This window comes from Salvia splendens, chromosome 12 (genome assembly GCF_004379255.2).
Source record: "Salvia splendens isolate huo1 chromosome 12, SspV2, whole genome shotgun sequence".
NCBI classification, from domain to species: Eukaryota; Viridiplantae; Streptophyta; class Magnoliopsida; order Lamiales; family Lamiaceae; genus Salvia; species Salvia splendens.
The window spans coordinates 20,430,275-20,446,194 of record NC_056043.1 but is presented as its reverse complement, the minus strand read 5'-3'; the positions used below and the strand labels follow the sequence as shown (position 1 = coordinate 20,446,194).

General features: G+C 34.9%; 1 protein-coding gene and 1 pseudogene across 1 annotated transcript; one reads left to right on the top strand and one right to left on the bottom strand.

Annotated features, from left to right (window-relative positions):
* Positions 1-4,884: 4,884 nt before the first annotated feature.
* Positions 4,885-7,322, top strand: LOC121759228 (annotated as a pseudogene).
* Positions 7,323-13,690: 6,368 nt separating this feature from the next.
* On the bottom strand, positions 13,691-15,286 carry LOC121759230. Its single transcript, XM_042154745.1, has 3 exons — positions 15,260-15,286; positions 14,464-14,622; positions 13,691-14,359 (listed from the first exon to the last, which is right to left on the bottom strand). The coding sequence occupies exons 1-3, from the start codon at positions 15,272-15,274 to the stop codon at positions 13,970-13,972; spliced, it is 564 nt and encodes a 187-aa protein (XP_042010679.1). The 5' UTR covers positions 15,275-15,286; the 3' UTR covers positions 13,691-13,969.
* Positions 15,287-15,920: the final 634 nt, after the last annotated feature.

The window sequence follows — 15,920 nt, the reverse complement described above, 5'->3', positions numbered from 1 at the left end:
CTGAGCATGAGCCTTGAGGATGTAACCGTCGCACACACACACGCATACCTAGAAATAGATGGTGTATGTGAGCCGAGAGATCAGGAGGAGAGAAATCAGCGGAGAGAGACAGAGAGCAAGAGAGAAAAGAGAGTTTCATCCATGTTGAGTGATCTTGTTTCTGTTGTTGTATCAGAGAGAATTTGTTCATGAGAGATGAATGTTCTCATTGCTTAGAGTCAAGAGCTAGGTTTACACTTTGTAATCCTTTCCTCACATCAATTCAATATGAAATCCCCATTTCCATCCGTGGACGTAGTCTTTGGCTGAACCACGTTATTTCTTAGTGTTCTTGTGTGTTTTTGCTTAAGAGTTCGTGAATTTTCACAACGTGGCGCCGTCTGTGGGAAGATTGGGCGAAATCACACAGAGTTGATGGAGATGTCGGTGTCAAGATATGAGGCCGAGAAATTCTCGGGGATGAATGACTTTGGCCTCTGGCATTTGAAGATGAGAGCGATGCTGGTGCAACAAGGCTTGGCCGATGCTTTAAAGCCTATTGATAAATTGAAGGATGAGGATCCTGATCTCGATCCAAAGGAGAAGGCGAAGAGAGACTAGATCCTTGAGAGAGCGCATAGCGCGATCATTCTGAATCTGGGCGATAAAGTGCTGGGAGAGGTTGCTAGAGAAACAACAGCCGCGGGAGTTTGGGCAAAATTGGAGTCATTATATATGACCAAATCTCTGGTGAATCGTCTGTATGTTAAGCAGAGACTCTACTCCTTCAAGATCATGGATGAGAAAGGAGTAGAAGAGCAGCTGAATTCGTTCAATAAGATCATCAAATTCGTTCAATAAGATCATTGATGATCTGGAGAACATAGATGTCAAGATGGAAGATGAAGACAAGGCAATCATCTTGTTGAATGCTCTGCCAAAATCCTTTGAGCAATTAAAGGATGCGATGCTCTATGGAAGAGAAACTTCCATAACAGTGAAGGAGGGGTTCAATCAGCTCTAAAATCAAAGGAAGCAAGGTGTACTCTGATCTGGTTGCAGAGAGTCTCAATGTCAAAAGTGGGAAGGGAAAGAAAAATTTCAAGAAGAAGTCAGCTGGATCAAAGCAATCTTATCCTCAGAAGGCAGGCAATGATCAAGAAAAGAAGACTAGATCATGTCACTATTGCAAGAAGCCTGGGCATTTGAAGATCAGAAGATCATGTTTAGATCAGAAGACAGGAGTGAGGAAGATGCCTTGGTTGGTTTTTGTGATTCAGATTATGCAGCAAATTTGCACAATAGAAGGTCCCAATCAGGTTATATTTTTACTTTGTTCAACTTGGCAGTAAGTTGGAAATCAAGTCTTCAATCTGTCGTTGAAGGTCGAATTGATTCAAATCAACCTTCTTCTTCTTCTCTAGCTCTAGGTCGTTTTTGGGGGGTGTTGGGGGCTGAGAAGTAGTATGATAAAAATCGTGCCATAGTTCTCATTTATACTTAGGCTCGGAAGGGAAAGTTTTTTTGTGAAGGTAAGCTCAGTTGAGTCGAGTGAGTTGTGCTACGAGTGGAAATTTGTGGAATCTTGCATAACATGACTCAATCCGAGTGGAACTAGCTGGATTGCGCAGTCTTCATAAAATAGACATAACTTTCTCTACATAACTTTGATTGGGGTATGCAAGATACCCACACGAAACTCTCGAAGATGAAGAGAATGATAATGTAGAAGAACATTTGGATATCGTATTAATAGGCTTATTATTGTTTACATTCTGATTTCCATCCTTTGTTTACTTTTTGCCTTGAGCGAAAATATGTCTTTTTGGTTAAACTCATCAAATCCCTTATTTGATATAGAATTGATTTCAAACTAATGAATTGAGCTATAAAATACGATAATAGACACGTCAAACAACCAATCAAACTGGTAAAAATACGAGATTGACGAAACATCGCGACATGCATGTATTAAAAAATCAATTCTAATTCAAGACATCGCGACATGCATGTATGAACAATGGGGTTTCGAGTATTCTTAAATATCTTTACGTTCAATTATGTTCAACTAATTTTCTTGTTGTTTCGAGCATGCAATTAGACTAATGAATCTGTTGAATTGCCTTGAATTACTATTTATTCGTGCATAGAATCAAATAGTAATTCGATGCGTTCATCCAGCTTATCTAATGATCGTAATTAAGGAGCAATAATCACTTATGATATTTGATTTTCACAAATTTACAACTTTCATATATTTAAATTTTAATAATCTTTCATCAAACGAAATCTATCACTTTTTATGTTTTTTTTATAAGAAATGAACAAACTTTGCATCCCAGTGGATTGACACTCTAAATACTCTCTGCATTCAAAAAAAATAAACTAGTTTTTCATTTTGGGTCATCCTCCATAGTTAAACAGAGTCAAAACAAGGAATGTTTTGAACAAATACACACCACTAATAATATAGTCACTGCAATTCAGTAAAACTACTTTCATTACCTTTTTTCTCTCTCTATCTTATTTTTTCTTTTTTCTCTTTTATTTTATCAATTTCGCATTAAAACTCGTGTCATATACAATTTTGTTAATTTTTGGGGACGGAGGGAATATTACGATTGATGTTATTATTTGTAACTAAGTCGTAAGCTTGAAGACTTTTTAACCGAACTTGAGAGATTGCACACAAAATTGAAAAATAATTTACATGTCAATATACTCTTTCCAATCCTCATTAAATGTCTCATACTCACTCCGTTTGCTATTTAACTTTATAAAAAAAATAAAAAAAATGAGTTAGTGAACTATAGACCCCACTCTATGTATTGATTTTATAATATAATGTGAATAGGGATGTCAATCGGGCCAACCCGTTCGGGTTCGGGCCAACCCGTTCGGGTTGTCGGGCCATCGGGTACTGGCTATTCGGGTTATGATTTTTTCGGGTTATAAAAGTTCGACCCTAACCCTAATCCTTCGGGTTTCGGGCTAACCCACCGGGTTATTCGGGTCAATGCGTATTTTTAATTCTTTTAATATTTTCAAAAAATAATATGTATTTTAAATTTTCTTTAATTATATACATATTGTTAATTAATCATTCAGCAATGAAATACATATTTTTAATTTTCTTTAATATTTTTAAAAAAGATTAAGTTATTTAAGTTTAAATAACTTATTCATTACATAATTATTTACAAAATATCTATCAATAGTATGTTTATGTTTATGTATTTAAAACATAATTCAACACTTTGTTTCAAAATTCAAACATAAATCAATTCGTAGAAAATTAAATAAAATTTTCATAACGTGAGAGGTGCATCGTAGATGTAACAAAAATATTTTGAATTGTTAAAGAGTGAATTATCAAGATGCTAGCTAATTGGAGTAACTCTAAGTTTTCTTGAATTGTGATTGGTCAAATTTAATTTATTCCAGCTGTAAATAAGTCAAATAATAATTTATCTTTGTTTTAAGAATCATCAAAGTACGCATAATTCAATGACGAAGCGGCGTCAAAACACTTTGCACTATTATATTGGAAATATACTAAAAGAAAGCTTTTATATACGAGTATTTATGAATCCATGAACCACATGGTGATTTTTTTCGTGATCTTATATAGTCGGTTGACGTATTTGGATTTTGCATGGTTTTAGAGGGTTGTCTTGGATATTTTGATTATATTTCTATATTTTGGTATGTTTACATGTTTGTTGAGAAATGATAGAAAATTGATTAGAAAATGTACACAAAATATGTGGATGTGCAGCAGCCTTCTTTGAGTCAATGTTTCTCGCGATTTTGAAGTCTGATAAACCTCTAATACATATCATTCTCTTCGTCTTCGAAAGAGCTTCGCGTGGATATATTGCACGCCTCAATCGGAGCTTTGTAGAGAAAGTTATGACCGTTACAAAAACTGCTCGATGTGCAGAAGCCTTCAACCCGACGGGCCGACCCGTAACCCGAACGGGTCAGCCCGCCTAACCCGACAACCCGAATGGGTCAGCCCGAATGGCCCGATTTTAAATTCGGGCTGTGAAATTACAACCCTAACCCTGTATTTTTATCGGGTTATTCGAGCCGGCCCGCGGGTTCGGGTTACATTGACATCCCTAAATGTGAATATAATGGATTAGTTAAATGGTTCGGTCCATTTACCTATAATAAAAAAGTAAATGCGACTTAAATCGAGGACATCCCAAAATAGCAAAATGAGATATATTTTTTCACGGATGGATGAGTATTTTCTTATACAGATGAGACCCGAATAAATGTCCAATTTCGTTTTTATTTGTTTTTTGTAAGTGGTACTCATATTCCACTAACTTATTGTATTCACAATTATTATAAAATTAATAGGAGTAATCTACTTGTCCTAAAACAATAGATAAATTTATAAATAACACGCGTTTTAATATACAATTGGTAAAGTAAAAGAGAGATTGAAAAAAGTAAGATAGATGAGGAAAAGGCAGTGGAAGGAGTGTTAGTTGAATATGTGATCTGCATTATAAATAATGTGCAGAATTATTGTTTGTTGAAAACATTATGTACTAAGTCCATGTTTTGAGGACGAGTAGAGTATATAAAAGTAAGATTTTCATTCAATTAATTTTTTTCATTCACTTTCATTTATAAAGTCAAATATTTTTTTAGATTACCTTATTGAAATGTAGAGGAATACAAAAACAAATGAAAAGATAGAAAATTACTCCTTCCGTCTATAAGAATATAAACTCTTTCATTCTCAGTCTCCCACAAAAAATTGCTCTTTCTAATTTTGAAAATTAATTATTACTTTTCTCTTTATTATTCTCTTACTTTATCAATTTTAGATTAAAATCTATTTCGAATCGAAAATGCATATTTTTTTTAATGGGGAGAGGCCATCGAACAAGATAGTTAGATACAGTAGACAAATCACTGGAAAACACTCCATACAGAGAGAGTATTGAGGTGATGCACTCGTTTTGCTATTCATCGTAGACGAAGGCAAAGATCAAACATTTTATGCCACCTTCTTTCCCTGCATCTCACCTCCTCCGGAAATGCGCCGCCACGACCTCCCTTCGTGAAGCCCGCCGCCTCCACGCCGTCCTTCTCACCTCCACACTCCCACCAACAGAAACCCCTCTATTCATACACAACAACATCCTCTCAATGTACGCTCGCTGCGGCTCATTGGTTGACGCCCACCTCCTGCTCGACGAAATGCCTCACAGAAACATCGTGTCTTACAACGCCCTGATCGCCGCCTATTCTCGCCGACCTCATCACGCCCACACGCGTTTCATCTGCTTGGTCAATTGGCGCACGAGGGCCACGTGCCGAATGGGTCCACCGTCACGAGTCTTTTGCAGGCTTCGGTTGCGCTTGGCGACCTGGCTGTTGGCGCTTCGTTGCACGCTCATTGCGCGAAAACTTGATTCTTGGACAATGTACGCATTCAGACGTCTTTGCTTGGGATGTATTTTAACTGTGGGGATGCTGACTGTGCTAAGAGAGTCTTCACTGGGATGAAGGATAAAGATGCAATCGCTTGGAACTCGGTTATATCGGGCTATGTGAAGAATGGGAAGATATAGGAAAGCCTTGACCTTTTTCAGAGTATGTTGGAGGATGAGGTTAAACCAAATTCATTCACATACTCGTTGGCGTTGAATGCTTGTGACAAGTTGCGAGATTATGATAATGGGAAGCTTGTTCATGCTCAGATTCTTTTATCTGGCACGTGCGTTGATCTACCTCTGCATAACTCACTTCTTGATATGTATTCTAGCCGTGGCGACATGTGTTCCGCCTCTGATGTCTTTATGAGAATTGGGAGTCCTGATTTGGTGTCTTGGAACACGATGATTGGTGGATTTGCAGAGAATGAAGAGGGGGAGAAGGCTATGGAGATGTTTGTTCGTCTTAGGAGAGCATGTCATGTGAAACCCGATGAGTATACATTTGCCGCTATTATTGCTGGTACTTGTGGCTTCCCTGCTCGTGATTATGGAGTGCCGCTTCATGCTCAAGCTGAGAAGGCGGGGCTAATGAGTAGTGCATACGTTGGCAGCACACTCTTGTCCATGTATTTCAACAATGGTGATTCAGCGTCTGCTCGAAAGATTTTCAGTTCTTTTGAACGTAAAGATGCTGTTCTGTGGACTGACATGATCGCTGGGCACGTTAGGATAGGTGAGAGCGAGGGGGCGCTGAGTCTATTCCTTGAAATGTCAAAGGAAGGTTTAGGTTTAGACAGTTTCGTTCTAAGTAGTGCCTTGGCCGCCTGTGCTGACCTTGTGACTTTAAGGCGAGGGGAAATGGTGCATCCTCTGGTGTTGAAGACAGGAAATGAAGCTGAAGTTTGGGTACACAGAAGTCTGGTTGATATGTATGCCAAAAACGGGGAGCTTGGCTCTGCTGCATATGCGTTTTCTTGTCTGCCTAAGTGTGATTTGATGTGCTGGAACTCTATGCTTACGGGATGCTGTCACCATTGGAAGGCGAAGGAGGCCTTTCAAGTCTATTTCAAGGTGTTGAAGCATGGGCTGAACCCGGATCAAGTCACGTTCCTTTCTCTTCTCGCTGCTTGTAACCATTGTGGCTTGGTAGACAAATCTAGATTCTTCTGGAGGAATATGAAGGAGCATCATGTAAGAGCGGGGCCTAAGCACTATTTGTGCATCATCAGTTTGTTGAGTCGAGCTGGGCTGTGGGAGGAGGCGGAATCACCTTTTGCAGATGATTATTTGGAGTCGTGGAGAACTGTTTTGAGCTCGTGCATCAAGAACAGGGATCTGAGGGGAGGAATCCATGCTGCGGAACAGATTTTGGAAACGAACGCAAAAGACAGTGCAGCAAGGCTTTATGCTGCAACAGGGAGGTGGGACGATGTTGCGGAGACGAGGCGAAATATGAAGAAGTCATTGCTGGAAAAAGAACATTGCGGAGCTGGATTGAAATTAAGAACAATTTTCGTGTGTTCTCTTCAGGCGAGCAATCCCAGTTGCAACGCGGTGAAGTTGAGGCCGAGCTCAGTAATCCGCTGGGGAACATGATGCTAACCGTGGCCGAGGACATAATACAAGGATAACACTCTTTCCTTTTTAATTCGTCCCACAAGAATATGCGCTTTCTAAATTTGGACACGATCAACCTGCGATTCTACGTGGGTTCGACTCCACTTGCCCTATACACCTTAGTACTGAGCGATTGGGATAAAAATTGTTTTTTGACCTGAAGTCACGCAATGACATTGCGAATTCAGAGCAATCTAACATCAGTCGAGTCAACGATATACTCTATAAAACATAGATTTGGTGATTAAATGAATGACAATTTCAGGTTGTGATGAAACGGAGCATATATGCATCTAGCTTATATCATATTTTAGAGATTTACATTTAAGTGATTAATGGGAGTCATGTATTTTTCACCAGCATTCACAAACTGTTTGGCGATTATAGCGTTAGCAGCCTCGCTTGGGTGGTAAGGATCCTAGAAAACATGTTTACGACGACGGTCCGAACACATGCTCGACGTTGGCCTGCATGGTACTATACCAGCAAACTGCCCACCATTCCCACAACAAGCTTTACTTCAGCTTGTAAATCCTGATCCAACAAAAATTCTTCTGTGCGAGAGACTATCTTTTAAATTTCTGAGTTTAAAATTTTGAGAGGGAAACTATCGCAGAAATTATCACAAAATGCCTTTAATTTAATAATTTTATTTTATAAAATCAAGAAATACTTTATACTCCCTCCGTCCATGAATAAATGTCCCATATTTGATCGGCTCACTTTTAAGAAATTGTATGACCTGGTCCTACTTTTATATATTAGTTTTATAAAAATTGCTGACCACGCTTGCCGTCACCCGTTCGTTGCCGGAGAATTGCTGCTGCGCGCTGTTCCACTTCCACCACAAGTAAGAAATTTTGAAGGATGTGGAGTGTGTATCATTATTTATCAGTTTTTGTTTTGAATTGCAATTCTGTGCCCGTGACTCCGTCTGTTCGAAATTCGAATGAAATAAGGCAATGCGTCTATGCTATGCTTCTTCTTTTTCATCAATTTTGTGTTTTCTTAGTTGTTTAAATGTTCAATACTTTAATATTTTTATCAAATTTTATTCACAAACTGTGGTGCCTTTTTTAATAAATTTTCTTTTTCTTCTATATAGACTAAAGTTTAATACTCCACTTTATTGGTAGAATATATACTCCATCCGTCCCATAAAAATATGAGTAATGAGTATGACACGTGAATTAAGACAAACTTGGTAAAATAAGAGAGAGACGGAGAATGGTATGGTAAAATAAGAGAGAGGGGGAGAATGGTAGTTAAAGTAGCGTTAGTGGATAATGAGATATATATTATTATATTGTTATAAAGTTCTAAAAATGAAATGCACATATTTTTATGGGACGGAGAGAGTATTAGAATTTGGGAATGATGTATTTCTGAGAAAGATATGGCATTTGGTTTTTGGTGTTGCCTTTTTAGGCCTATTAATGTCAGTCGATCGATTTGGAGATGATGTACTTGTAAGTACGGGGTTTAAAAGTTGGAAAAATGCTCTTGCTATTTTTAGAGAACATGAAGGTTCGGTTAATAGAACACATGATCAGGCTAGATTTAAAAATCAAAGATAAATGTTGATGCAATTTGATAAGAAGAAGAAGAAACAGTCCAAAGCTCTCAAAGTATCGTGCAAGTTGAACAATGCTGCTTGCAAGCTGAAACTGAAGGACTACAAGGAAGCCGAGAAGCTCTGCACCAAAGTGCTAGAGCCGAGAGCACAAACGTGAAAGCACGCCAAGTTCTATGGCAACATGTTCGCGAATAATGGGGCTAAGAAGGAGGCGAGCGAGCCCATGAGCATTGACAGCAAGGCTTAAAGATCTGTCGCTTGATCTCTCTAGGCTTTGTACTGATTTGTTCTCTACTTTGTTTCGTATGAATCGAGGGCTTGTGTTTTTCCAATTACAATCACGTGTACTCTTCTTGTTCTTTGGTGGTTAGTTGTATCCTGATTATACAGAAAGAGACTACGCCGATTCGATGTTCTTAAAGGGACTTAGGATCCTATATCGTAACAAACATCAAAATAAGGATCCCAAAATATACAACATGAGAGAGAGAGAGGGGGAGGGACAGATGCATACGTATTTAGAAGTCATTTGCTTGAACTGTTTGAGAGAGTGGGACGAGTGAAATGTGCATAGTTTCAAACTCTAATTTATAGAGGCATTAGCAACCCTAAGAACCTCTTTTGCAATTAATGTTCAAAATCTGACATAAAAAATTTATTTTTTCTTATTGTTTTACTTGTTACTCAAAACCATGAATTTGATGTTTATATAATAAAAACCATTCTCTCTCATAAGCAAAGTCAAATGATTTTATCCCAGAATTTGAAATTTAATGTTAAATTTATTATTTGGGGAGGGTAAAATTAATTATGACACGGGTTTATATTAAACTTATTTTTTTAATGGTGAAACTCTTATTATATTGCTTACAACATTCTTTTGTTGTATGTCGGTTGTTGTAGCGAAGTTATCACGGCGATCTTTGTCGTTAGTTTATTGTTAAAAATAAACTGTTAACTTATGGTATATTCGTTATTTGGTAAAATAATAATACTGATTTAATTAAACTAAACTTGTATTTTTATCAATGGCGGATCCAGAAAGTCATAATCGTGGGGTCGATTTGAACAAAGTCAATAAATATGGAGTAATATTTAAATAATTAATTTTTCAACAAAAATACATAAAATATAAATATCTATATCTTATATGTGCAAGATAGTTAGCTTCTATGAGTATACATATTTTGAAAACCACTCAAAATTATTTTGTAATACATATTTTCTACAAATACGATCTCAAATGTTTACATCAAAACTATTAATTGACTTTCGTAATTCATGATCAACCTTAATTTCTCTTTTATCAATACCAATGTCATTGGATTGTTATCAACTACTACCACATTATTTTTCAATTATTGTGGTTCTTATTCAACATTAAAAGAACTAGTAGAGACTCGAGGTTTTTTGGATTTTTTTTTCATTAATCTAAAAGTGAAATAACTTAACCAATACATTAAAAATTTTTAAATAGATCACTTAAATTATAATAAAAAAAATTAAATTCAATTATCATATCTATTTAAATTAAGACAAATAGTCATTACAAAATTACGAAATATAAAATTTGATCCTTACTATAAAGTGAGTGAAAATAATAATAATAATAATAATAATAATAATAATAATAATAATAATAATAATAATAATAATAATAATAATAATAATAATAATAATAATAATAATAATAATAATAAAAATAATAATTGTTATACATATCACAATTCTATGATTTCTTATGACATACACTCAGTGGCGCCTGTTAGACTTAAAATTTGATTTTGCGTAATTGCATTACCTTAGTTTGGAATTGAAATAATGGAACAAATGCTGACATACATTTACTAAAAATAGTGTATATATATCCATGGACTGCAAAATAAAAAGTACTCCAGTTTAAGTCAATTAAAAAGGCCCATTTCTAAACCCACCCCCACCAAATTAAATTAAAAGAAATCAAATACTAATATGCTGGAGCGGAAGTTTTTACAGCTTAGAAATCAGCGGCAAAAATCGAAAGAACCAGAGGCGGAGAGTAGGCGACGGGGCAGAGGTTTGGATGCCGTGGGGTCGGAGGCTGCTGGAGGGTATTTTACGGCGGGTCGCCCAGGCTAGCGGTGGGGTCGGCCGACCCCACGCGACCCCACCTACATCCGCCACTGATTTTTATGGTAAAACTCTTATTTATGTAATCGACAACTATATTTGTCGTTTGCGGTCATTGCACAATAATTATCACATTGTCGTCGTTTGACATTTGTCAAATATTCTCATGAAATTTTTCCTTCAAATTTTCAACTCTCACATGTATCATTTATTTATTTTTTTATATTGGATAGTACTTTTTTTTATTGTATTCTCATTATTTTCACTAAATTTCATCTCTCACACTATAATCATTAATTTCAAAAGTTGTAACTAAAATTTATTTTTTCAAGTCATTTTTATTTTTAGATTTTGCCTCTTTTCTTCCTCATCATTAATTGCAAAAAATGTAATTGTAATTGTAATTTATTTATTTTGTTGCCATTTTTATTTTGGGATTTTGATTCTTTTTCTCCCACGTATCATTAGTTGCAAAATGTTGTACGGTAATTTAATTTTTCATGGCATTTTAATTTTTGGATTTTGGTTCTTTTCTTCCACATATCAGTAATTGCAAAAAATTATAAATGTAATTTAATTTTTTATGTCATTTTTATTTGGGGATTTTGGCTCTGTACAAAAGTATATCTACACATGAGATAAGAACTAATTCGTTCTACATAGAGAAATTAACGTATGCTGATTCATCAATAGTAAAATATTATAGTAAATTTTTTGAATGAAAATTTGAAATTGGCAAGTGGAAAAAACTTTATGACTCTTTGCATATTTTAAGAATGGAAATGTTAAGTGAGGAAAAAAAATTTATGACTCTTTGCATATTTTTAGAATGGAAATGTTAAGTGAAGAAAAAAAATTTTATTACTCTTTGCATATTTTAAGAATGGAAATGTTAAGGAAGTGATAAATAAATAATTTATTAGTAAGGGTTTCGAATTAGATAGATAAAGAGAATGATAACTTCGTTAGATGACATTGGCCCCTAATATTATGAAATTTTTCGCGGGTGGGAAATAAAAAATTCAGGTAAAGTTCGTGATATTATTTGTCAAGTTGAAAGTTCGGGGGAAAAACCCAATTTTTTAAAGTTCCATGATATTAGGGGCCAATATCCCTTTATAAATTAAGATAGGTTTGGCAATTATTGTGAAGTGATAAACTAATTTTGATGGACAGAGCAAAACGAAAAAATTAGATTATTTTTCGTGAATAGATGGAGTATTAATTTTATAAAAAATTTGAGTGTAATATGAATGTGAGACAGACCTAAATGGCAAAATGTAATTTTTATTGTGGCATGGATGAAGTATATAATAAGTTATTTATATGAGTTTTAACATAAAAAACAACAACTCTATTTCAACTTTATATCAGAGTTATACTTTTATCAAAAACTCAATTTAACATAATATTTTGAAATTTATGTTAAATTAATTTTAACGACAAATAATAAAGATCGTTGTGACAATAATTGTTCGACGCTAACCAACGACAACTATCGATGTGGCTTTAACGACAAATAATAAATACAACTGTCAACTAACGACAATGACCGATGTTACATATAATATTGTTCTAAGGGCCAATAGACGACAAAGAATGATATAAGTCACATAATTATTCTATCACAAAATAATAAATTCACATTTAATTTCAAAAGCTACTCGTATTTATTTGAATATTTGACAAATGTCAACTAATAACAAAGATCGTAGTTATAATTATTGTGCGACGACAGAATGACAATAAATATATTTGTAAATTACGAAGATAAAAGTTTTACCATAAAAATACAAGCCAGCTTCAACTAGTAGTGGTAAATATTACAAAAATACATGGTGTTGTAAGTGATTTTTTAACATTGTCACTATGATTGCCAACACATGTGCAACATCTTGTCAAAGAAGGGTCAAAACTAAGACAATTTGAGCACGAAAATATTGTCAAATGTCTAAAAAGTGGAGAAATTAAAAGGGGAAGAGGTTTAAATCAAGAGATAAGTTTAAAGCGACCGGGTGACACTCGATGGGGTTCACACTTCACTACTTTGTTTCGTTTAAAAAATATGTGGTCGTCGATAATTAAAGTGCTTGAACGTAAGTTTATGAAGATGGTTCTAATCCGGATAACAAAGGTATATCAAAAAAATTGAATATGAGGATTTAGAATTATGACTTTGTTTTTATTTTACACATGGTGATAGAGTTGCTTGGGACAACAAATTATTTGTCAACAATATTACAACTAAAGGATCTAAATATCGTTCAAGCTATATCTTTGATTGATACAACCAAAAGGACTTTTCAGGATTTGAGAGATAATGGATGGAATCAATTCTTGGGACAAGTCGAAGAGTTTTGTGTGGCTAATTTCATTGACGTCATCAATATGAATGATACTATCGAGTCTCATGTGCGTATGAAGCGGGACAGATGTGTTACTAATTACCAACATTACAAAGTAGAATTGAGATTAGTATAGCATGAAGACAATAGAAATACACAAAAAGTGTTATTCAAGTAATGAATACATCTCAAGGTATAGCTTAAAGATGGACGCGTCTCAAGGTAGATTCCATAACATCCATCTCAGTTAATGAAACACCATCATCATTTTGTCCATCACCAAGAGATGCCTTTTGTACACCTTACAAGACCGACCAAAATTTAACCAAATTTAATAATTTATGAGTATTATCTCTTAAAATATATGAAGAAGCATCTTATTACATTTCTATACTAATTAATTGGTATACGTTTCTTGAGTTAATAATAATGAGGGATCCCATATCATAGTTCCGACATACACAATTTTAGGAAAATTGTGGTGAAGCAAACCATATTCCATATTGGAGAATGGACAAAAGTTGCAAGCATATATAAGGGCTTTCCCAACTCCATTAGTATGGGGCCTTTAGGAAGTACCCCAAGAGTAAAACTGTGAGGGCTTTGCTCAAAGCGGATAATATCATACTAATGTGAAGTTTGTGTGTGCACCACTGATACCCAACAAAAATAAACATAATAACTATGCTAAGAATGAGGGATCTAATATCATAGTTCCTACATACACAATTTTATGAAAATAAACATAATAACAGGAATTAAACTACAAAGTAAGCCTTTCATTTAGAGGACATCGTTGATGACAATCAAGAACATATTGCATCTTCAAACCTCATTCAACCATGGCGGAAATTCCTCCATTTCTCCATCAAAGGGAGAGCTCACAATCTCCTCTTGCTTCTCATGCTCAAACCCTCCCCCTCCTTTGCCGCCTCCTGAAGGTGTTTCCTCGCAGAAGCTTTCTTCTGCGGCAGAGGCACAGCCAACAAGAGATACAGTAAGGCGAGCAGGGATACATGATCTGCATTTAAGGATTGGGAGCTTAGATTCTTGGAAAATCGAGGCGCCTCGGCTGGATTTGCGGCGGTTTCATGGCAGTGCGGGTGGAGTTTGAGGGCGACGGGCCTCGGCCTTGTTGAGGTGCTTCTGTTGGTAAGTCCTTTCTGAGAAAATTGTTTATGCAGGCCCTTAATATAAGGCTCCTTCACATAATCATTTCTCGCATTTTCTGAGTTCGCTCTCTTCATGATCTCTTTCTTCATTATGGATGACTATAATCATTGTTGAGAATGTAATTAATTATAGTGAGCTGAGAGTGTAATTTTATTACATTAATATCGCACACTATCAGTTGGTTTTAAGATGAAATCTTTACCTTCTCCATCTTATGCGATTCATTACGCTCGGGAAGCTGGACTAGCCACATGCCTTGTGATCGTTGTGCAATTATAAGGTTTCTTCGATTGTCGATGTTCGAGTACACTTCCACCCTTGTGTCTCTCTTGAGATTCCTTGCCCTTCTTAGAACATCTTCCTGTAACAAAAAAATATAAGTACCAAAAATGTGACAAAAAATAACTTATATATGCAACTTTGTTTACGTAGAAGCTAACCATTGCGGAAAATTAATTGAATATCAAGTGATAATTAGTAAATAACTATGAATTTGCTATTTCAAGTATAAATATTATTACTGTAAAGATAGGTATGTGACCTCAAATTTTTAATGACACAAGAATCACCTTTACGAAATACTATAATGGTCTTAATCACCATGCTATACAAATTTATTAAATACAATACTTGTATAATAAGAATATATACTAACTCGGATTAATCATTCATATCAATTGATTAATAACTCAAAAGGCAAAGTAAATTAAAAATTATAGTAAAACCCTACACACAAGAAATTAAAATTAAAGAAAACAATAGAATCAAAGAATTAAGAGTTGGAACTGAAAATGAGACACAAAAAGTGAAATACGTCAAATTCTAAGTTTTCTTTTTGATAGGAAAGAAACTCGATTTTTAGATCTCTCTGCTTACAGAAAGAGACTACGCCGATTCGATGTTCTTAAAGGGACTTAGGATCCTATATCATAACAAACATCAAAATAAGGATCCGAAAATATACAACATGAGAGAGAGAGGGAGGGACAGATGCATACGTATTTAGAAGTCATTTGCTTGAACTGTTTGAGAGAGTGGGACGAGTGAAATGTGCATAGTTTCAAACTCTAATTTATAGAGGCATTAGCAACCCTAAGAACCTCTTTTGCAATTAATGCTCAAAATCTGACATAAAAAATTTATTTTTTCTTATTGTTTTACTTGTTACTCAAAATCATGAATTTGATGTTCATATAATAAAAAACACTCTCTCTCATAAGCAAAGTCAAATGATTTTATCCCAGAAATTGAAATTTAATGTTAAATTTATTATTTGGGGAGGGTGAAATTAATTATGACATGGGTTTATATTAAACTTATTTTTTTAATGTGAAACTCTTATTATATTGCTTACAACATTCTTTTGTTGTATGTCGGTTGTTGTAGCGAAGTTATCACGGCGATCTTTGTCGTTAGTTTATTGTTAAAAACAAACTGTTAACTTTTGGTATATTCGTTATTTGGTAAAATAATAATACTGATTTAATTAAACTAAACTTGTATTTTTATGGTAAAACTCTTATTTATGTAATCGACAACTATATTTGTCGTTTGCGGTCGTTGCACAATAATTATCACATTGTCGTCGTTTGACATTTGTCAAATATTCTCATGAAATTTTTCCTTCAAATTTTCAACTCTCACATGTATCATTTATTT

Coding starts and splice junctions, on each gene's coding strand:
- LOC121759230 (XM_042154745.1), bottom strand. Junction 14,360..14,463: donor AATCGCATAAGATGGAGAAG/GTAAAGATTTCA, acceptor CAATGATTATAG/TCATCCATAATGAAGAAAGA.